The sequence below is a fragment of the Schistocerca serialis genome, chromosome 5, assembly GCF_023864345.2.
Source record: "Schistocerca serialis cubense isolate TAMUIC-IGC-003099 chromosome 5, iqSchSeri2.2, whole genome shotgun sequence".
Lineage (NCBI taxonomy): Eukaryota > Metazoa > Arthropoda > Insecta > Orthoptera > Acrididae > Schistocerca > Schistocerca serialis.
Genome location: NC_064642.1, coordinates 233,327,134 through 233,349,652, shown reverse-complemented (window position 1 = coordinate 233,349,652; position 22,519 = coordinate 233,327,134). Strand labels below are relative to the sequence as shown.

Below are 22,519 nucleotides of genomic sequence, written 5' to 3'. Positions count from 1 at the left end.
CAAATTTATCTAGCCCTTGTCTCGTAAACACATGGCCATAAAATCACATAAATTATCTCTATAATACAACACTTTATAATACCGTGGCTCGATACTTTTCAGCATATAAATTGCCTCATATCAATATGACATTTACAATTATACATTGGTTGTACATACGTATCAGAAGTTACTGATCCTCCTTTTAGATATTTCTCTTTGCATCCGTAGCATCGACAGTGGCCGGCCGGAGTGACCGTGCGGTTCTAGGCGCTACAGTCTGGAGCCGAGCGACCGCTACGCTCGCAGGTTCGAATCCTGCTTCGGGCATGGATGTGTGTGATGTCCTTAGGTTGGTTAGGTTTAATTAGTTCTAAGTTATAGGCGACTGATGACCTCAGAAGTTAAGTCGCATAGTGCTAAAGCCATAGCCATCGACAGTGCTTCAGCACAACAGTCACTATATCTCAAACATGCAGAAATGCATACAAAACAAGGCGAATACATGTAATATTTAAGTTTCGCTGTTACCGCAAATTGCAGTGTCGTCCAAATCACGCGACTAGCACTGTTTGATGCTGAGAACATGCACAGTAGACTATGATCACACCTTGGATATACATAGAAAATTACCATCTGACAGTCGCTGCGACTCTAACGCCCCAAGCGGCGTGAAAGCAGCCGTGAAATTGAAGTTGTTTTTATTCATTTTTCTCCTTAATTAGCGAAATAATTATTAAATTTTTCGTTCCTAGCTTTATTAAATTGTCAAAAGGCGATTGACCATGAAACACGTATAAAAACCACTGAATCTACTAGATTCAATGACCTTAGCTACAACTGAATGCTGAAGAAATACTTTCCAACATGTGTATTACTGCAGCGCTCTCAACTCAAAACAAGAGAATATAAAGACATATTTCAGACACGAGACGAATGTATTTCTTTTGTTACCTGTTTTTATTATGACAGGCATTTACCTTGACACATAACTTTATAGGGGGCCTAAACTGTCGCAGACTCTTACACTTCACTCTACTTTGTAAAAGATAAATATTTTAGTAACTGTAATTACTTTTGTTTCAAAAGCGAATGTCCTGAAGAAAAAAAATGGCTCTGAGCACCATGGGACTTAACATCTGAGGTCATCAGTCCCCTAGAACTTAGAACTACTTAAACCTAACTAACCCAAGGACATCACACACATCCATGCCCGAGGTAGGATTCGAACCTGCGACCGTTGCAGTCGCGCGGTTCCAGACAAGCGCCTAGAACCGCTCGGCCACAACGGCCGGCTGTTCTGAAGATTCTTGCCGGTTTTACTCAAATGCAGCTACGATTGTGGAAATTGTTTCTTCTGTGTTGGGAAACGGTTTTATTGCTTTTGTTCTTTTATTATCACGTTCGTGTGTTTTTTTCTTCAGCTACAGTTGTGGTAGCTTATCTGCTACGTTAAATAATGTAGTTATTGCATTCCATACACGCTACCTATGTCGCACATTCACTAAGTTGACTGGAAGTGTAACGAAGAAAACTTCACGTTTTTGAATAGGTATACGACGCCTTTCTGCAAAAAAATTGGTCTTTTGCTGTTTACTAGAAATTTTTTTGTTCTTGAAGAACACGAGATTCTCTAGTAAAAAACCTTATGTTACAAGACAATCTTAAATAAACAATCGTGTAATGTAGGAGTCCAGTCTCCTACGTTAGTTAGGAAACCTAAAAAAAGGCAAATGTGGTGCCTTTTTCTTGTTGTTGCACCAATTTATTGCGCCAAAGACGCTCCCGATCGCAAAAACCATTCTTCAGACCAATATAAACAATAACAATTCTCTTTCACTTTCACAAGATCTCGACGAACTCAACAGTGTAACTTACTGGCCGCTTGACGCTCTGCAGTGACAGTGAATAACGAAACAGAGACGCAGTGTTGCGACTGTGGTATTGGGTGTATCGGTTGTTGCCATAGGGGTAGCATTCATCTCACGCTAGGTGAGGAGAACCCTACGTCATATGGACTCGCATTCGGAAGGACGACGGTTCAATCCCGCGTCCGGCCATCCTGATTTAGGTTTTCCGTGATTTCCCTATATCACTTCAGGCAAATGCCGGGATGGTTCCTTTGAAAGGGCACGGCCGATTTCCTTCCCCATCCTTCCCTAACCCGACCTTGTGCTCCGTCTCTAATGACCTCGTTGTCGATGGGACGTTAAACACTAATCCCCTCCTCCTCCTCCTACGTCATAGCGACGTTACACTACGTCATCGTGGCGTAAATAACCTAAATCGACTACATCAGTGCGTATATCGATCTTTGCGGTTGTACCGATAACGTCAAAGCTAAATGTAAATACATGTGTACAAACGAAGTGACAGGAGTTATCTGTTACGCTCATCCCAGTTGAATTAATTATTAAGCTGTAAGCCCAACAATTTGGGATGGTATTATGTGTTTCAGAAACATAATTAATGTCTGAACGAAGGAACCATAACGAAAGTAAAAAAAGCTTTTAGTCAATTTTTTTTTTAAATCCGATGAATCGTGCATAAATCGTGTGGATAGAAACGTGAAATAATTAATTATTAAGCTGCAATCCAAAGAATGTGGGATGTTACTGTGTGTTTCATGAACATAACGAATATCTGAATGAAGGAATCATAACCATAACGAAAGTGTCTTGTTATTTTTCTAGCCTGAAATGAATGCTACCCCATTTTTTTTTTTAAATCCAATGAATCGTGTCTAAATCCTGTGGACAGAAACATGAAATAATTAATTATTAAGCTGCAATCCAAAGAATGTGGGATGTTATTGTGTGTTTCATGAACATTACGAATATCTGAAAGAAGGAATCATAACTATAACGAAAGTGTCTAGGCATTTTTTAGTCCGATTAATCGTGCATAAATCATGTGGATAAAAACGTGAAATAGGGAGAAATTAAAGTGTTTCGTATTTTCATAAAAGCCAATGCATTGTACATAATTCATGTGGGCGGAAACGTTAAACTGAGAAACTGAAGTTGGAAGTAATTCCGAATGTTGCTGGAAATATTAAACCATCTAGTTCCATTTAATTTTGCCTTCATCTTGTAAATCAACTAAGAACAAAGAACAGTGCAGATTCAAGACGCACACAACAGTCGATGTATACAGAATGCACACAACAGTCGATAGGACAACTCGTGAAACTCATGATGACGCGTGCCTACGTCACGTTGACGTAGGGCTCTCCTCACCTAGCGTGAAATGAATGCTACCCTTGCCATAGGGTGTACGGAACAGCCGTGGCTCGAGCGGACCGCGCCGGCAGGTTGGCAACCCTGCGGCGGCCCGTCTGGCGCGGCAACAGCCTCCCCGCAGTCTGCAGGCGAGACGCGAGCCTGACCGGTCAGTGCGTCAGCGCCCGCCAGAGAGGCAAGAGGAGCCGCGGCGCGCCGTGCTGTGCTAGTGAAGTGCCGTGTTGTGCTGTTGTGATGCGGTCTCGCTGCGCGCTGCTGCTGCTGGCCGCGCTGGCGGCGGCGTGCTGGCCCGGGGGCGGCGGCTCGCTGTCGGGCCTGTACGCGGACAACGGCCTGGACCAGACGGTGATCCAGCGCGCCATGTCGCGGGCCGAGAAGCGGCAGGTGGAGCGCGAGATCCTCAGCCTGCTGGGGCTGCCGCGCCGGCCGCGCGCAGCGGCGCCGCAGCTGCTGCACAGCGCCGCGCCCCGCTTCATGCTCGACGTCTACCAGTCGCTGCTCGAGCCGCGCGCCACCAGGAGCTCCCGCTCAGAGTTCCGCCTCAGCGGGCAGGAGCTCAGCGCCATCGACACCAGCGACGCCATCATGAGCTTCATCAGCCAGAGTGAGTTCCCTCCTATCTCGCTGTCCTACTGTAGTCCGATCTAAAGTAATTGACATTTGACAGTTAGCGGGCTAGACTGCTGCTGCTAACAACACACCAGTGGGAACATGGCACTGTCTGTTCCCACTGCCTTCTCCTGTGCACATACCATTGTGACTGTCACTTCTGAAATATGAAACATTCATGGACAAAAAATTTCGCCTATTTCATCGCAAAAGAAACGCGAAACCCTAATTAAAATCAAGAAAACCATTTTGACACACTTAGACACACTATGGAGCTCTGTACTGTGTGTGAATTTCAGATTCTTTGCGTGATTTTTGTGGTAGATAAAAACATTAAAACGAATTTCTCTCCCTGTGGAGCCAGGATGCTGTGATGGCTGTCTGAAGACAGTACTTGTTGAAACAACATCACAGTTTTGGACCTCAGAGTCAGATGCTAACTAATTTAAATCACACTGTAGCATAGAGAGAGTACTGTACCTTAGAGCCGGAGCCAGCCAAACCTACACCCCCATCCCCTGCAGCCCACCCGTAAACTATCTTTCTGCACTTTTTTCTATGCATTTTTAGTAAATTTTATAAACATATACATATTAAAATGGATGTATGTGTATGTACTTCTGCATCTCGTAGTAAACCACTGGATCACCTTCAACCTAATGTGGTATGATATGGTCTGTTGTCTGGAAAGAAGTACTGTAGGGATAACAACCATGTCGCTTTGGAGTGGGTGTGACGATGAAGAGGGGGTGACATAGGATGTGGACAGGGAGATGGGGAGGTGGATGTGGCCAAAGTAAGATGAGATGGAGGAGGAGATGGATAAGAGAGGGAGGAGAGTTGAAAGAGAGGAGGGCAGATGGAGAAGAGGGGGAGGAGGAGTGGAAAGAGAGAAGTTAGGAGAAGATGGATAGAGAGAGGGTGAGTAGGAGAAGCGTTCAGAGGAGGCAAGAGGAGTTGGGCAGATGGGGAGATGGTATGAGATGGGCAGAGAGGAGGATGGGAGGAGATGGAAAGAGACAAGCAGGAGAGGAAGAGTTGGGCAGAAAGAGTGCAGGGCGGAAGGTATGGACAGAGAGAGAGGAGAGATAAAGAGGAGAAGGAGGAAATTGAAAGAGTGAAGGGGAGGTGGAGATAGACAGAGACACGATGGAGTGGGGATAGACAGAGAGAGAGAGAGAGAGAGTGAGTGAGTGAGTGAAGAGGAGAAAAACAGAGGGGGCAGGAGTAGTTTGTCATATAGGGGGGAAGGGGAGAGGGGGAGGACAAGGTAGACGGAGAGAGGATGGAGTCTGGATGGATGGGAGTGAGTGAATTGGAGTAGGTCAGAGAGGTGGCAGGAGGAGTTGGATGGATAGAGGGGGGAAAGAGATGGAGGTCGGCTGGAGGGGCAAAGGAGGAGATGGATAGGGAAGGATATTTGCGGTAGGTGACATATGTGTAAGCGGATGTAGCTGCAACTAAAAACCTATTTTTTTTATACATAAAAGTGATGCACGAATCGGCAATGGTAAAACAAACCCACTAATTGATGGCACATGTAACTGGCAATAGGGCTACTCACCTCATCGCGGTTCGCTCTGATAAGCACTTGCGAATAACGCATCCCTAAGGGCTCCATTGGCAGACACTTCGAACTGCCTGTTCAGTGAGATTTGATACAAGAACTACGCCGTTTACACAGTTAGTACAGCAATTATCAAAGACACGTAAGAATTTCAGTGCATTAGCGTGTGCCAGATTGTAATTCGCGCTAGATCAACAAGAAAGGACCTAATACATAAGCAAGGACCCATTTCCAGCAGTCCTATGAAATCACATTCTTGAGTAATGCACCCTATGACAAAGGCCAGCAAATGTTTGTTTACACGAAGGTTCAAAAGAGATCTGAATATATCAACAGAAAACTAGCACAACGACTAAAGCTCCCAAATGTTGTTAATCGCTCAGAGGAAGCTTATTCTGGAATTCTTTTTTATGTACGTAAATTACTTATCTCCTCAAATTTTTTTGATTGCTTCCTCTACCGTCGCTTCCCTCTCCAATCGTCAGCCATCAGAAATCTGCAAAGATCAGAAGCGTGGAATAAACAGCATACGAAGCAGCAGCAGGAACTGCGTTGATAAACATGAGCGAGCGATTTAGGTGGCAGCAGTGCGAACCAACCGCACTGTCATCACATAAATAAAGTAGCGACAGACGTCTTTTCGGTAGGTAGTCGTTACTGTCTGATGATACTTGGACGAAAAAGACTGTGACAGTAGCCTTTGTGTAACTGGAGATAGTCGCAGATACATTTTCGCAGGTCAGATTAATCAGCTTCACCTAGCAAATGATACAGCATTCAGAGGGTCTGCCTACTCGTAAACAAACTATATTGCGTCAGTAGCTATCGGAAAGAGATGAATTTCGCTCGCCTTCCGGCCTCTATCGAAACTGTTACTTCCGTCAGTCACTATGCCAAGATTCTTCTTGAGGGCTTACACACGCATCAATTTATCGGCCGACCGACCAGAGTTGCATCTACAGAAATGTTGTCGCTTAGAAGTACGCTACGACATTCTGTTTCGAAGTTAAAAACTTCCATTACGCATGTAGTTGTACCCGTAGTTCTTACTCAAGGTGGGCAAAGAGAAACTAAACAGAACTATACAACTACGCTTAACATCTAGTCGCAGCCATAGTGTCACACTTTGCATGCAGTCCATCAGATCGTATGGCAACTGCGAGCGATCAGCAATCGATCGGTGTGATCTGTAATTTATCCCGAATATCTACATGTACATCTACATCTATGTCTATGCTCTGCAAACCACCATGAGGTGCATGGCAGAGGATATGCCACATTGTACCAATTATTAGGGTTTCTTCCTATGATTGTTTGAATGCCTCTATGCATGCAGTAATTATTCTAATCATGTCCTCACGATCCCTACGTGAGCGACACGTAGGGGGTTGCAGTATATTCCTAGAGCTATCATTGAAAGCCCCGTTCTTGAAACTTTGTTAATAGACTTCCTCAGGATAGTTTATGTCTGTCTTCAGGAGTCTGCCAATCCAGTTCCTTCAGTATCTCTGTGACGCTCTCCCACGGATTAAACAAACCTGTGTCCCTTCGTACTGCCCCTATCTGTATACGTTAAATATCCCCTGTTAGCCCCGTCTGGTATGGGTCCCACACACTCGAGCAATATTCTACAACCGATCGTACGAGTGATTTGTAAGCGATCTCTTTTGTAGACTGATTGCTCTTCCCTAGTATTCTACCAATAAACTGAAGTCTACCATTTGCTTTACCCACGACTGAACCTATGTGATCATTCCACTTCATATCTCTGCAAAGTGTTACACCCAGGCATTTGTATGAGTTAGCCGGTTCCAGCAGTGACTCATTGGTATTATAGTCATAGGATTCTACATTTTGTGAAGTGCAAAATTTTTAGTTTCTCAACATTTGAAGCAAGCTGCCAATCTCTGCACCACGTGGAATCTTATGAAGGTCTGAATATTTGTGCAGCTTCTCTCAGATAGTATACTTCATTATAGAGAACTTTATAATCTGCAAAAAGTCTGATTTTACTATTAATAGTGTCAGTAAGGTCATTAATATACAACACGAAGTGCGATCTGTGACGTTCAGAATATAGCTGACGATCTGCGACTCGTTCGTGTAGTTTATTAAGGATGGTTCTATAGTTCTGTTTGCTTGCTTCAGTAGCTGCATTTTTATATTTTCTCCTTTAGAAATTAAAATCAATACGGTTTCACGTGTGTTATCCACGGATTTCTGCCGAGCCTTATCTTTTTGCCTATTTGATCCGTTGGTGTCCTCATTATTTCATTTCTCAAAGGTACCCATTCCTCTTCTGTGTCATTTCTTTTATCCGTTTCCGTTAATCGTTGCCTAATGCTCCCCATGAAACTCTCTCAACCTCTGATTACTTCAATTTATCCAAGTTCTATCACTGAAATTTCGTAGCTTTCTGCAGCTTCTTGAGTTTTAATGTGCAGTACATTTTGCTACGAGTTTCTAGCGTTGCGGCTTCTCTACATACAAGAGCATCATTCGCTGACTATGTTGTGGGTCTTCCGACGTTAAGCATGAAGTCATTTATACATACGCATACATGCTGACTCATCCGTCCCTACCGCTGCAGTTTCATGCAACCCGCAACATTATATCGGGCCTTTAAAAAACCACGCGCGAGATTTTCACATTCTCTGGCGTGGTATGCGCGAACTAGTAGTCATACAGGAAAAGAAATTCGGAACCTTTTTGTGGGACATTTAATGTAGTTAAATTTTGTACTAGGGTTCGTTTTCGCTGTAGGCCACGGTTTCCGAGTTACTCAAGTAAAACTACAACAGCTACCTTCAAACGAACCTGCGCCCTCACACTCATTCCTTGTCCCCGATACTCGATCATTTTTTATCTCTATTGATTGGGCTATTACGCCAGCAGCATAGACAGCCATTTCGTTAACATTATTAATTTTAACGTGCCCTTGAGCGTAATGAAAGAAAAACGATTTTTGTAAATCTTACGCTAAAACTAAGTGCGTGGACAGTTTGATCCAAAATTAACCCTTACACAATCCGGCCGTTTTGACCGTGTGGTTCTAGGCGCTGCGACCACTACGGTCACAGGTTCGAATCCTGCCTTGGGCATGGATGTGTGTGATGTCCTTAGGTTAGATAGGTTTAAGTAGTTCTAAGTTCTAGGGGACTGATGACCTCAGAAGTTAAGTCCCATAGCGCTCAGAGCCATTTTTGAACCCTTACACAAGCACAGTAGTTTTGTAGTCAGAAGGCCTGACGAATACAACGATGTGATTATTTATTTCATGCTGTTAAAGTTCATAAAACTGTGAAGTAAAATTTTCACAAACGTCAGTTTTACAATATGTAAGTGTTTGACCAAGCCGGCGGCGTACTAAGCCACTCAGTGAAGATTGAAAAGGTCGAATGTGTGAAATAATTCGCGCAGTAGCAAATTTTACTTCAGTGGTAGGAGGGAGCTCGATCAACACCATATTAGAAGTCCTGACTAATAGGTGCTGAGTGTGGGATTGTGTGTGCGTGTGGTCACGTTTGTACATTTTTCTTGAATAACTCGAGAACTAGCGCTTCTAGAAAACTTACCCAGTACAAAATTTAGTTGCGTCAAATTTCTTAGAAAAAGGTCTTGTTCATTTTTTGCTATAGGACTAATAGTTTGCGCGTAACGAGAGAGAGACTATGAAAATCTCGCGCGTCCGTTTTGTAGGCCAGATAAAATATTGCGAGTTGTCTAAAACTACATCGTTAGGGGCAGCTGGCTCACCCTGTGAACAGTAGTGGCCCTATAATTCTCCCTTGCATAGGCCCGAAGTTACTGTTACGTCTGGAGGTTTCTGTCCTTTAAGAACAACGTGCCATGTTGAGCTCTACTTATCGTTTATTACAAATACCTATAATTTGAGTCCCCACTAATTCTGTGGATTCCCATATCCACAACTGCCTTAGATATACTTATTTTGCAGTCTGTAGTCCAGAATTGCAGGTCAACAGCATCATACATATGGTTAGGTGATATTTTAGCTATGTAAATGACAAACAAATTTTCGAATATACTTGGTTTATTATCGTTCTGTACAAACACCATGCCTTGGGATCGAGGCACAAAAATGTCTTGCTGCATCAGTGAGTGAGTGTTGTCTCCTTCACTCTAGATGCAATGCTGTCTTCTACATCTATATAGATACTATGAAAATCACATTTAAGTGCCTGATAGAGAGTTCATCGAACCACCTTCACAATTCTCTATAATTCCAATCTCGTACAGCTCGCGGAAAGAACGAACACATACATCTTCCCGTACGAGCTCTGATTCCCCATATTTTATCGTGGTGATCTTTTCTCCCTATGTAGGTCGGTGTCAACAAAATATTTTCGCATTCAGAGGGGAAAGCTGGTGATTGGAATTTCGTGAGAAGATTCCGTCGCAAAGAAAAACGCCTTTGTTTTAATGATGCCCAGCCCAAATCCTGTATAATTTCTGTGACACTCTCTCTCATATTTCGCGATAATTAATACAAACCGTGCTGCCCTTCTTTGAACTTTTTCGATGTACTCCGTCAATCCTATCTGGCAAGGATCCCACACCGTGCAGCATATTCTAAAAGATGACACACAAACGTAGTGTAGGCAGTCTCCTAAGTAGATCTGTTACATTTTCTAAGTGTCCTGCCAGTAAAACGCAGTCTTTGGTTAGCCTTCTCCACAACTTTTTGTATGTGTTCCTTCCAATTTAAGTTGTTCGTAATTGTAATTCCTAGGTATTTACTTGAATTTACGACCTTTAGATTTGACTGATTTATCGTGTAACCGAAGTTTAATGGAATCCTTTTAGCACTCATGTGGATGACCTCACACTTATCGTTATTTAGGGTCAACTGCCAATTTTCCCATCATTCAGATATCTTTTCTAAATCGTTTTGCAATTTGTTTTGATCTTCTGATGATTTTAGTAGTCGATAAACGACAGCGTCATCTACAAACAACCTAAGACGGCTGCTCAGATTGTCTCCCAAATTGTTTATATACACTCCTGGAAATTGAAATAAGAACACCGTGAATTCATTGTCCCAGGAAGGGGAAACTTTATTGACACATTCCTGGGGTCAGATACATCACATGATCACACTGACAGAACCACAGGCACATAGACACAGCCAACAGAGCATGCACAATGTCGGCACTAGTACAGTGTATATCCACCTTTCGCAGCAATGCAGGCTGCTATTCTCCCATGGAGACGATCGTAGAGATGCTGGATGTAGTCCTGTGGAACGGCTTGCCATGCCATTTCCACCTGGCGCCTCAGTTGGACCAGCGTTCGTGCTGGACGTGCAGACCGCGTGAGACGACGCTTCATCCAGTCCCAAACATGCTCAATGGGGGACAGATCCGGAGATCTTGCTGGCCAGGGTAGTTGACTTACACCTTCTAGAGCACGTTGGGTGGCACGGGATACATGCGGACGTGCATTGTCCTGTTGGAACAGCAAGTTCCCTTGCCGGTCTAGGAATGGTAGAACGATGGGTTCGATGACGGTTTGGATGTACCGTGCACTATTCAGTGTCCCCTCGACGATCACCAGTGGTGTACGGCCAGTGTAGGAGATCGCTCCCCACATCATGATGCCGGGTGTTGGCCCTGTGTGCCTCGGTCGTATGCAGTCCTGATTGTGGCGCTCACCTGCACGGCGCCAAACACGCATACGACCATCATTGGCACCAAGGCAGAAGCGACTCACATCGCTGAAGACGACACGTTTCCATTCGTCCCTCCATTCACGCCTGTCGCGACACCACTGGAGGCGGGCTGCACGATGTTGGGGCGTGAGCGGAAGACGGCCTAACGGTGTGCGGGACCGTAGCCCAGCTTCATGGAGACGGTTGCGAATGGTCCTCGCCGATACCCCAGGAGCAACAGTGTCCCTCATTTGCTGGGAAGTGGCGGTGCGGTCCCCTACGGCACTGCGTAGGATCCTACGGTCTTGGCGTGCATCCGTGCGTCGCTGCGGTCCGGTCCCAGGTCGACGGGCACGTGCACCTTCCGCCGACCACTGGCGACAACATCGATGTACTGTGGAGACCTCACGCCCCACGTGTTGAGCAATTCGGCGGTACGTCCACCCGGCCTCCCGCACGCCCACTATACGCCCTCGCTCAAAGTCCGTCAACTGCACATACGGTTCACGTCCACGCTGTCGCAGCATGCTACCAGTGTTAAAGACTGCGATGGAGCTCCGTATGCCACGGCAAACTGGCTGACACTGACGGCGGCGGTGCACAAATGCTGCGCAGCTAGCGCCATTCGACGGCCAACACCGCGGTTCCTGGTGTGTCCGCTGTGCCGTGCGTGTGATCATTGCTTGTACAGCCCTCTCGCAGTGTCCGGAGCAAGTATGGTGGGTCTGACACACCGGTGTCAATGTGTTCTTTTTTCCATTTCCAGGAGTGTAGATAAGGAACAGCAAAGGGCCTATAACACTGCCTTGGGCAACGCCAGAAATCACTTCTGTTTTACTCGACGACTTTCCGTCAGGTACCAGGGACTGTGACCTCTCTTGACAGGAAATCACGAATCCAGTCACATAACTGAGACAATATTCCATAAGCACGCAATTTACACTACAAGCCGCTTGTGTAGTACAGTGTCAAAAGCCTTCTGGAAACATATGCAGTCTTGGAAATAAATGCAGATCTGTCGTCTGCTAACGCGTCTGCCAAGGCCGTGACCGCAACAACCGCCCACCCAAGTCCTCCTGCCAAAAAGTGCATCCTTAAGCGGAGGCCTTTGCTTTTATTCTAGTTCCCATGGGGTCAGACAAGCATTGCTTCAGAATTATGATTCAAATTAACTATTGTGTAAATTTACGTTATGTTGACGGCTAATTAGACAAAACTGAGTATCAGAGGTGGGCATAAAATGATTACTGGATCCTACTATCGCGCACCAGACTCATCTCCTGATGTAACCGAAAGCTTTAGAGGAAACCTCAGTTCACTTGTACGTAAGTTCCCCAGTCGCACTATAATCAGCGGTGGAGATTTCAATCATCGAACAATCAATTGGGAAAATTACAGTCGTGTTAGTGGTGGGCGTGATAAGTTGTCCTGTGAAACATTACTAAATGCCTTCCCTGAAAAGTACCTAGAACATGTAGTTCGGAACTCCATTCATCATGGAAATATGTTGGATCTAATGGCAATGAATAGACCAGACCTCTTTGAGGATGTCCACGTCGAAACTGGTATCAGTGACCATGACGCGGTTGAGGCAAAAATGGTTACCAAACTACAAAGGACAACTAAAAGAAGCAGATATGTATGTTCAGTGAACTAGATAAAAAAATCAGAAGTGTCATATCCCAATGAAGAGCTTGAAACTTTCGGCACAGGGCAGGAACATGTAGGGGAACAATGACTCAAGTTTAAAAGAATAATTGACGGTGCGATGGATAGATACATATGCAGGAGAACAGTTCATAATGGGAGGGATCGTCATTGGTACACAATCACTATAAAGAAACTGCTAAAGAAACAGAGATTTCCACATAATCGGTATAAAACAAAGCCCAAGACTATAGATAGAAAGAAATACTGAATGAAACGCGTTTGCTGTCAAGAGAGCAATGCGTGAGGCCTTCAGTGACTATCGTAGCAAAATATTGTCAAATGGTCTTTCACAAAACCCAAAGAAATTCTGGTCGTATGGAAAGGCTATTAGTGTCACCAAAGTTGGTGCCCCATCCCTAGTGAATGAGACAGGAACTGCAGTTGAGGGTAGCAAAGCAAAATCTGAAATGCTTAGCTCCGTTTTCGAATGTTCCTTTACAAAGGAAAACCCGGGAGAATTGCCCCAATTCAGTCCTCGTACCTTGAAAAGATGAGTGGAATAAGTATTAGTGCCAGTGGTATAGAGAAACAAATGAAATTGTTACAAGAGAACAAATCCCCAAGATTCGATGGAATACCTGTCAGATTGTGTACTGAATTTGCGACTGAGTTATCCCCTCTTCTGTTTGTGATCTATCGTGCGTGCCTCGAACAAAATGTAGTGCCCAGTTCCTGTAAAGACAGAGCTCATACCCGTCTACAAAAAGGATAGTAGAAATTATCCACAAAACAGGAAAATCAGAAGCCAGTCTGAAGTTCGTTGGGAGGATCATAAAGAAACCTAATTCACCCGCGAAAGAGGTGGCTTAGAACACAGTCGTCCGACTAATACCTGTGTATTGATAATCTGGAACCCTCCTAGGTTGGATTAATAGCAGAGACAGAGAAAACACAAAGAAGAGCGATACGTTTCGTCACGGATTCGTTTAGTAAGTGCGAGAGCATTACGTAGATGCTCATCCAACTGAAATGGTAGACGCTACAGGAGCGGTGTTGAGCAACATAAAAAGGATTACTCTGAAAATTCCTCAAGTGTAAGTTATAAGAAGAGTCATGTAACGTATTCCTTCCTCTCACATATGTTTCGCGAAATTACCACGACGGGACAATCACAGAAATTACAGTTCAGAAAGTGCCATGTTACTGATCGAAAGGTAACGGGTTCTGTCCCTGGTCAGCCCCACAATTTTTATGTCACTTTTCACTACGTTTACCTCTGACAACGTCTGTTAATGTGCAAAAAGGCGAGAGACACTTTTGTTCGTAGTCCACATTAGATTGCTGGTTCCTCCGTAACTGGCAAGGTAACTCAGTACGAATTACAGAGGAAGGCACCGGCGTAGCACCTCCAGTAGCACCATGCCTACTAAAGCACTACCGTGTTCAAACCTACCTTCGCGCTGAGTACGGCCGTACCTGTGCGGAGGCTTAACAGCTGTTCCTGAGCACCAACATGGATGGAGGCTTAACAACAGCTGTTTCCGAGCATCAGTATGGACTGGTAAAGGAGAGCAGGAAAGACAATAGCGACAGAAGTTGCCCCCGCTACGCACCGTAATGTACCTTGCCGATTGTAGATGAAGGAGTACGAAATTTTGTTCTTTTTCGAATTCACAGCCTCTTTATCTCTTTTAATTTTTTTTTTTTACCTAATCACGTGTCTCTCCATGAGTTTTAGTACATGCGCCCCTCCTCAAAACAAAATTCGTTCGACTCTGATCGGCTAATTAATAGAGTCTCCTTTATGTGGTTGTTGCTTTTGTGGTCATCAGTCCGAAGACTAGTTTGATGCAACTCTCTGTGCTACTGCAGCCTCTGCAAGCCCCTTCATCTCTGAATAACTCCTACAACCTATATCCATCTGAACCTGCTTAGAGTTCTCATCTCTTGTTCTTCCTCTACAATTTTCATATCCCATACTTCCCTCCAGTACTAAATTGATGATTCCTTGAAATCTCAGAATGGGTCCTATCAGCCTATCTCTTCTTTTAGTCAGTCTGTGCCACAAATTTCTTTTATCCCCAATTCGATTCAGTAACTCCTCATGAGTTACGCAATCTATTCATCTAATCTTCACCGTTGTTCTGTAGCACCACACATCAAATGCTTATTTTCTCTTCTTGTCTCAACTGCTATCGTCCATTTTTCGCCTCCTTACAAGGCTACGCTCCAGACAAAAACCTTCAGAAAAGACTTCCTAACTGTCAAATTTCTATTGAATGTTATCAAACTCCTCTTTTTCATAAATGCTTACCTTGATAGAGCCAGCGTGCTGTTTGTATCCTCTCTAATTCAGCCATCATTAATCATTCTGCAGCCCAAGTTACAAAACTCATCTGCTACTTTTAGTGTTTCGTTTCCTAATCAAACTTCCTCAGCATCAGCTCATTTAAATCGACTACATTTCAGTCCACATGCTTTGCTTTCGTTGGTGTTTCTCTTGTATCCTTCTTCCAAGACACTATTTCGTCGCCGGCCGCTGTGGCCGAGCGGTTGTCGGCACGGTAGCTCAGCGTGTTTGGTCAGAGGGCCGCACGCCCTCAGTAAGAAAAAAAAAAAAAACTGATTAAAGGAATCAACTTGAACAGATGTCATGTGACGTCCGCCCAGACCAAACGCAACAAACATTATCGAACAAAATAAAAAAAAAAGCGGTTCTAGGCGCTTCAGTCAACAACCGCGCTGCTGCTACGGTCGCAGGTTCGAATCCTGCCTCGGCCATGCATGTGTGTGATGCCCTTAGGTTAGTTAGGTTTAAGTAGCTCTAAGTTTAGGGGGTGATGACCTAGATGTTCAGTCCCATTGTGCTTACAGCCATATGAACACTATTTCGTCAAATGTCGAAGTTGCAATTTCTTCTCCCTGAACTTTTAATTCCTTCTCCAAATTTTTCTTTACTTTCTATTGCTGTTTGCTCAATGTTCAATTGAATAACGTCGGGATAGCTTACTAATTTGTCTTACTCCATTCTCAATTGCAGCTTCCCTTTCATCCACTTCGACCTCTGTAACTACAGTCGTGCCTGTGTACAAGTTGTAAATAACCTTTTGCTTTCTGTGTTAAACCCCTGCTATTTTTCAAAGAGTGTAGCCCAGTCGAAAGCTTTCTCTAAATCTGTAATGCTATAAACGTAGGTGCCTTTCTTTCAACTATCGTCTAAGAAAAGTCGTACGATCAGGTGTCACACTACTCTTCTTTGGAACCGAAACTGATCTTCACCGGGATCAGCTTCTTCCAGTTTTTTCGATTTTTCTGTAAATAATGTACGTCAATATTTTCCAACCATGACTTATTAAATTGATAGTTCGGTTATATTCACAGCTGTCAGCACCTGCTGTCTAATTGTTACCTTCTTCTTGAAGTTTGAGGATTTCCCGTTTGTCTTGTACATCTTGCACACCAGGCTGAATATGCGTTTCAAATCCGTAAAGTAGAAAATCATACTTTCACATCGTGTATGCTTAGCTGGCATTCGGCCCTCTTCACTGTCGGCGAGCTGAAGCACAAACTCCCATTCTTCCTATTAACAACGAACCCAAGATGCGACGGTAATTTTCTTTTTTGCCGCGTTTGAAGTTTGAAATTGTTTCGACATAAACTTGATCAATCTGACGCAATTTCCTGGAAACTTGCGGCGTCACTATTACGACGTTTTTGCGTAAAAAAAATGCTCATTTACGAGCAAAGTGTTATTGAAATCAGTGACGTTCTGATCTACCGGCGCCAGGTTCAGCGACATTTTCATATTGGATCGTACCGACAGACTAAATGTGTCGGCAAGACATTTAACGCGTCGCTTGGTGAAAGCAATGTACTGTTTTGTCACAGGCAAGTTTAAACGCGAAATTCATCAACTATCGTACTTTTGGCTTCACAGAGATGTAACCCAACATGAAGTATGCTATGTCTCAGTCTTTGTGACTGGTAGCGGTAATTTAATAAAAACCTTTACATATTTCTTGAGACAGTCACGGTCGAAAAATAGTCAAAATGGCTTCAAATTCTTTTATACCAAGAAGCCAAGTTGTTCGAGTATTTCAGGCATACCGAAACATTTCAGTTGTTTTTGTAATGCCATTTAGCCTGAAGATGACGTTTAACCCTCGAAACATGTCGCTAAATAAATAAGTAATACAATAGTTGACAAAATTTGTGACTGGTAGCGGTAATTAAAAAAAAAACTTTACATATTTCTTGAGACAGTCACGGTCGAAAAATAGTCAAAATGGCTCCAAACGCTTTGTAGTGGCTGACGCTGGATGTTCGACAGTCGACAGTCAACAGGTCCCGTAGCGCGGCCAGGAATTCCCTGCTATTCCCGTGGGCCCGCTCGGCTTTGTTCTCTCCGTCACCCCAGCCCTTATACAATAGATGGTCCCCCGACCCCTATACCTGCCTAACTGCCTGCCGCTGTTCCCTCTCTTACCGCTATCTTGTCGGCCTCTGAAAGCGTCCACTTAGTCCATCGGTGCATCGCGTTTACCTGCCGCCACCGGCTGTAAGCTGTGACTCGCCGAACAGTGCTGCGTAGCACGCACAATTTTTTCCACTCAACACATCTAATGAAACTGATTTACTGCAAATAAAATAAAAGTGAGGAGATTTTACAAGATATCCAACTGCGTGTGCGTTTTGCAAGCCACTGTACAGTACATAATGGATGCCTTTTTGTACATGTATTAGCGACTTCCTGCCTAATCCGTTCGCGCACGAAGCAAGGGAAAAACACAGTTTAGCCAATGACGTGCAGTTCCGAGTTCGCTACAAAGGGTATACCTGCCAGAAGTTCGGAGATCGTTCAGATATATTTTCACCGTATTTTCGTAAAACCACCCGTAGTCACAGAGTAATTGCATTTTATAAAATTTGTTACCCTTCACTTGTTTTTTAATCTGTATTGCTCTGCATATAAACACTAAGACAAAAATCAAAAAGAAAAAAAAGGAGCAGACGATGCAGCGCGAGAGAATTATCCGAATAGAATGGAAGTTGGTAGATGTTATGTACACGTACAGCCAAACAAATGATTACAATTTCAGAAAAATTGGACGATTTATTCAACACAAGGAGGTTAAAAAAAGTGAACTAGTCAGTAACGCGTTGGTCCACCTCTGGTGTTGTATGGCTTGGCATTGATTGCCGGAATTGCTGGATGTCCTCTTGAGGGGTATCGTGCCACATTCTGTCCAGTTCAGGATGTCAAATTAACCACCTTCCAGCCGTCGTGTTTCCAACCTTATTTTTTTTGGCTACCAGTTTCAGCGTTTTACTACGCCATCTTCAGGCCCCTGACCGACGTGTAGGAATATTCTACCTCGGCTGTGATCAAAACAGGGGCCAGCAATACTGGTATCAGTATATTTTTGCTACATCGATCACTTCAACCATCTGCCGACACGTCGGTCAGGGGCCTGAAGATGGCTTCGTAGAACGCTGAAACTGGTTGCCAAATAAAATAAGGTTGGAAACTAGATGGCTGGAAGGCATTTAGTTTAACATCCTGTATCGAACAGTCAAGTCCCGTAACCAGCACTAAAGAGATGGACAGACAGAGACTTCTGTCCAATTGGCAAGTTAGATCGGCAAAACCCCGAAGTGGTTGGGAGGCCACTACCCGTAATGCTCCAAATGTACTTCAATGCGAGATGCTTTTAATAATTTCCACAACGAAATTCTGTCTCGAAATCTGACAGAAAACCCAAAGAGATTCTGGTCATACATAAAGCACACCAGAGGCAAGACGCAATCAGTACCTTCACTGCGCTATAACAACGGTGAAGTCACGGATGACAGTGCCACTAAAGCAGAGTTATTAAACAGGGCTTTCCGAAACTCCTTCACCAAAGAAGATGAAGTAAATATTCCAGAATTCCAATTAAGAACAACTGCCAAGATGAGAAACATAGAAGCAGATATCCTCGGTGTAATGAAGCAGCTTAAGTCACTTAATAAAGGCAAGGCCTCTGGTCCAGATTGTATACCAGTCAGGTTTCTCTCAGAGTATGCTGATAAAATAGCTCCATATTTAGCAGTTGTATACAACCACTCGCTCACAGAAAGATCCTTATCTAAAGACTGGAAAATGTGCAAGTCACACCAATACCCAAAAAGGGAAGTAGGAGTAATCCGCTGAATTACAGGCCTTATCACTAACGTCGATTTGCAGTAGGGTTTTTGAAACATATACTGTATTCGAACAGTATGAAGTACCTCGAAGAAAACGATTTATTGACATATAGTCAGCACGGATTCAGAAAATATCGTTCTTGTGAAACACAACTAGCTCTTTATACTGATGAAGTAATAACTGCTATCGACAGGGGATGTCAAATTGATTCCATGTTTTTAGATTTCCAGAAGGCTTTCGACACCGTTCCTCACAAGCGTCTTCTAACCAGACTGCGTGCCTACGGAGTATCGCCTCAGCCGTGTGACTGGATTCGTGATTTCCTGCCGGAAAGGTCACAGTTCATAGTAATAGACGGAAAGTCATCGAGTGAAACAGAATAACATCCTGCGTTCCCCAAGGAAATGTTATAGGCCCTCTATTGCTCCTGATCTATATTAACGACATAGGAGACAATCTGAGAAGCTGTCTTAGATTTTTTGCAGATGATGCTGTCATTTACCGTCTTGTGAAGTCATCAGATGATCAAAACGACTTGCAAAATGATTTAGATTCCTTTATGGTGCGAAAAGTGACAATTGGCCCTGAATAAGGAAAAGTGTGAAGCTATTCACATGAGTACTGAAAGAAATCAGCTAAATTTCGATTACGTGATAAGTGACACAAATCTGAGGGCTGTAAATTTAAAATTACAGATAACCTACATTGGAGCGATCACATAGATAATATTGTGGGTAGAGCAAACCAAAGACTGCGATTCATTGGCAGAACACTTAGAAGGTGCAACAGGTCTACTAAAGGCCTGCTTACGCCACGTTTGTCCGCCCTATTCTGGAGTATTGCTGTGCGGTGTGGGATCTGCATCAGGTGGGACTGACGGATAACATCGAAAAAGTAGAAAGAAGTGCAGCTCGTTTTGTATTATCGCGAAATATGGGACATAGTGTCACAGTCATGATACGAGAATTGGAGTGGCAATCTTTAAAACAAAGGCGTTTTTCGTTACGACGGGATCTTCTGATGAAATTTCAATCACCACTTTTCTCCTCCGATTGCGAAAATATTCTGTTGGCATCCACCTACATAGGGAGAAATGATCATCACGATAAAACAGAAATCAGAACTCGCACAGAAAAATTTAAGTGCTCGCTTTTCCCGCGTGCCGTTCGAGAGTGGAACGGTAGAAAGACAGCTTGAAGGTGGTTCATTGAACCTTCTGCCAGGCACTTTATTGTGAACAGCAGAGTAATCACGTAGGTGTGCATGTAGATGTACTCAAGTGGAGAGAGAGCTGGCTACCTAGCTGGCCAAGTTAGGGTTTGGCAAGCACGAAAACAATCAGTAGAAACACTCGCCGTATGCGGGCGGGCATTATCTTGCTGAAATGTAAGCACGGGATGGCTTGCCACGAAGGCAGTAAAACGAAGTGTAGAGTAACGACGACCTACTGCTGTGCTATAAGGGTGCCGCAGATGATAACCAAAGGGGTCCTGCTACAAAGAAATGGCACCCCACACCATCACACCTGGTTGCCGCCCCAGGCGGTGATCGGCTACCAAACGGCTCGGTTTGGCACGCGACATTCAGGTTGGTATCCCACCGCCGCCTGGGGCGTCTTGAGACACGTCTTCATCTACATCTACTTGATTACTCTGCGTTTTCACATTTAAGTGCTTGGCTGAGGGTTCATCGAACCACAATCATACTATCTCTCTACCATTCCACTCCCGAACAGCGCGCGGGAAAAACGAACACCTAAACCTTTCTGTTCGAGCTCTGATTTCTCTTATTTTATTTTGATGATCATTCCTACCTATGTAGGTTGGGCTCAACAAAATATTTTCGCGTTCGGAAGAGAAAGTTGGTGACGGAAATTTCGTAAATAGATCTCGCCGCGACGAAAAACGTCTTTGCTTTAATGACTTCCATCCCAACTCGCGTATCATATCTGCCACACTCTCTCCCCTATTACGTGATAATACAAAACGAGCTGCCCCTTTTTGCACCCTTTCGATGTCCTCCGTCAATCCTACCTGGAATGTTATGGACTGGAGTAAAATTCCGTTCACTGATTAGTCTCGTTTCAAACTGCTCCCCTATGCGCAGTGAAAACGCGTCCTGTGACCCCCCCCCCCCCCCCCACTAGACAGTGGCGGGATACGGACCTGATTGTCGCCCGACAACCAAGAGTGAAGGTCTGGGGTTCCATTTCTTTTCATAGCAGCACCCGTTTGGGTGTCATCCGCGGCATACTTACAGCACAGCGGTACGTCGGCGATATTCTACGACCCATTTCGTGGCCCTTGATGGCAAGCCATCCTGGGCTTACGTTTCGACAAAATAATGCCCGCCTGCTTGCTGCGTGAATTTCTACTGCTTCTCTTCGCGCTTGTCAAACATTGCCTTGGACAGGAAGGTCGTCGATCTCTCCCCCGTTGAGAAAGCAGTTTGGCCAGGGCCCTCCAACCAGTCTGGGATTTTGTCCATTTAACGCGCAATTTGCACAGAACTTGGCACTATATCCCTGAGGAGGGTATCCGACAACTCTGTGAATCAGTGCCAAGCCAAGTAAGTGCCTGCGTAGGGCTCCATGTGGGCCAACGCATTACTAACCTGCTCAAATTGTGAAGCCCTTTCTGTTCAATAAATCATCCTAATTTTCTGATTTTTTTTCCTTAGAGCTTATTCGCACAAGAATGTGAATGCCCATTGTTTATTTAGCGAATAGTTTACAGAATTACAGTTACAAGTACGTATGTCATACTGATACAAGAGTCTCCTGAAAGTCCTCAGGCGCATTGAAACCTCCCATTAGAAAAATTTGTGAATTACTGTGCTGGTAAACCCCTTACGTTATATGATTTTTAAACAGCTGAGCTAAACTGGACGTACTCGGACATTTCTCTCTTTACTTATTCTGATCATCACTAAACTGACACACAATATTTTTAGCGCAACGCAATCTGACTTTCAGTAATCCCTACAAAAGAATGGCCCTGACTACCAATAACCTATACCTTTCATGAATCACGTACCTCACAAAAATCTTCGTTACTCGAACTACTGCAATACAGCGAGCGCCAATACTGCCAGCTAAATAAAAGATTCTAACTACTGAAGGCACTAACTACTGACAGGCATAGTTAGCAAATGAAAGATTTTGATAGAGAACAAACAATGTATTTACCTTAATAATGTTCAAAAGTCATCATATATATATATATATATATATATATATATATATATATATATATATATATATATATATAAGTTCATGATATCCAGTATTACAAATTTACTCTTTCTGATGGACACACGTCCAGATCGTCCGCTCTCAAAATTCTGCCATCTCTCTCAAAATTCTGCCATCTCTTTCGCCACATCCACCACTGCTGCCGGCTCACCTCCAACTGCGCAACGCTACACGCTGTTCACATCCAACTGCCCAACACTACAATAGCAAAAATTCCAACAATGCAGCCGGTGTGACCTTGCGGTTCTAGGCGCGTCAGTCTGGAACCGCATGACCGCTACGGTCGCAGGTTCGAATCCTGCCTCGGGCATGGATGTGTGTGATGTCCTTAGGTTAGTTAGGTTTAAGTAGTTCTAAGTTCTAG

General features: G+C 44.0%; 1 protein-coding gene across 3 annotated transcripts in view; it reads left to right on the top strand.

Annotated features, from left to right (window-relative positions):
- The first annotated feature begins 3,291 nt into the window (after positions 1–3,291).
- LOC126481331 (protein 60A) overlaps positions 3,292–22,519 on the top strand; it is a 538,305-nt gene continuing 519,077 nt past the window's right edge. For all 3 annotated transcript variants that reach the window (XM_050105003.1, XM_050105004.1, XM_050105001.1), the window contains exon 1: positions 3,292–3,825. In XM_050105003.1, the coding sequence (XP_049960960.1) occupies positions 3,456–3,825 (370 nt within the window). In that variant the 5' untranslated portion in view covers positions 3,292–3,455. The remainder of the gene's footprint in view (positions 3,826–22,519) is intronic.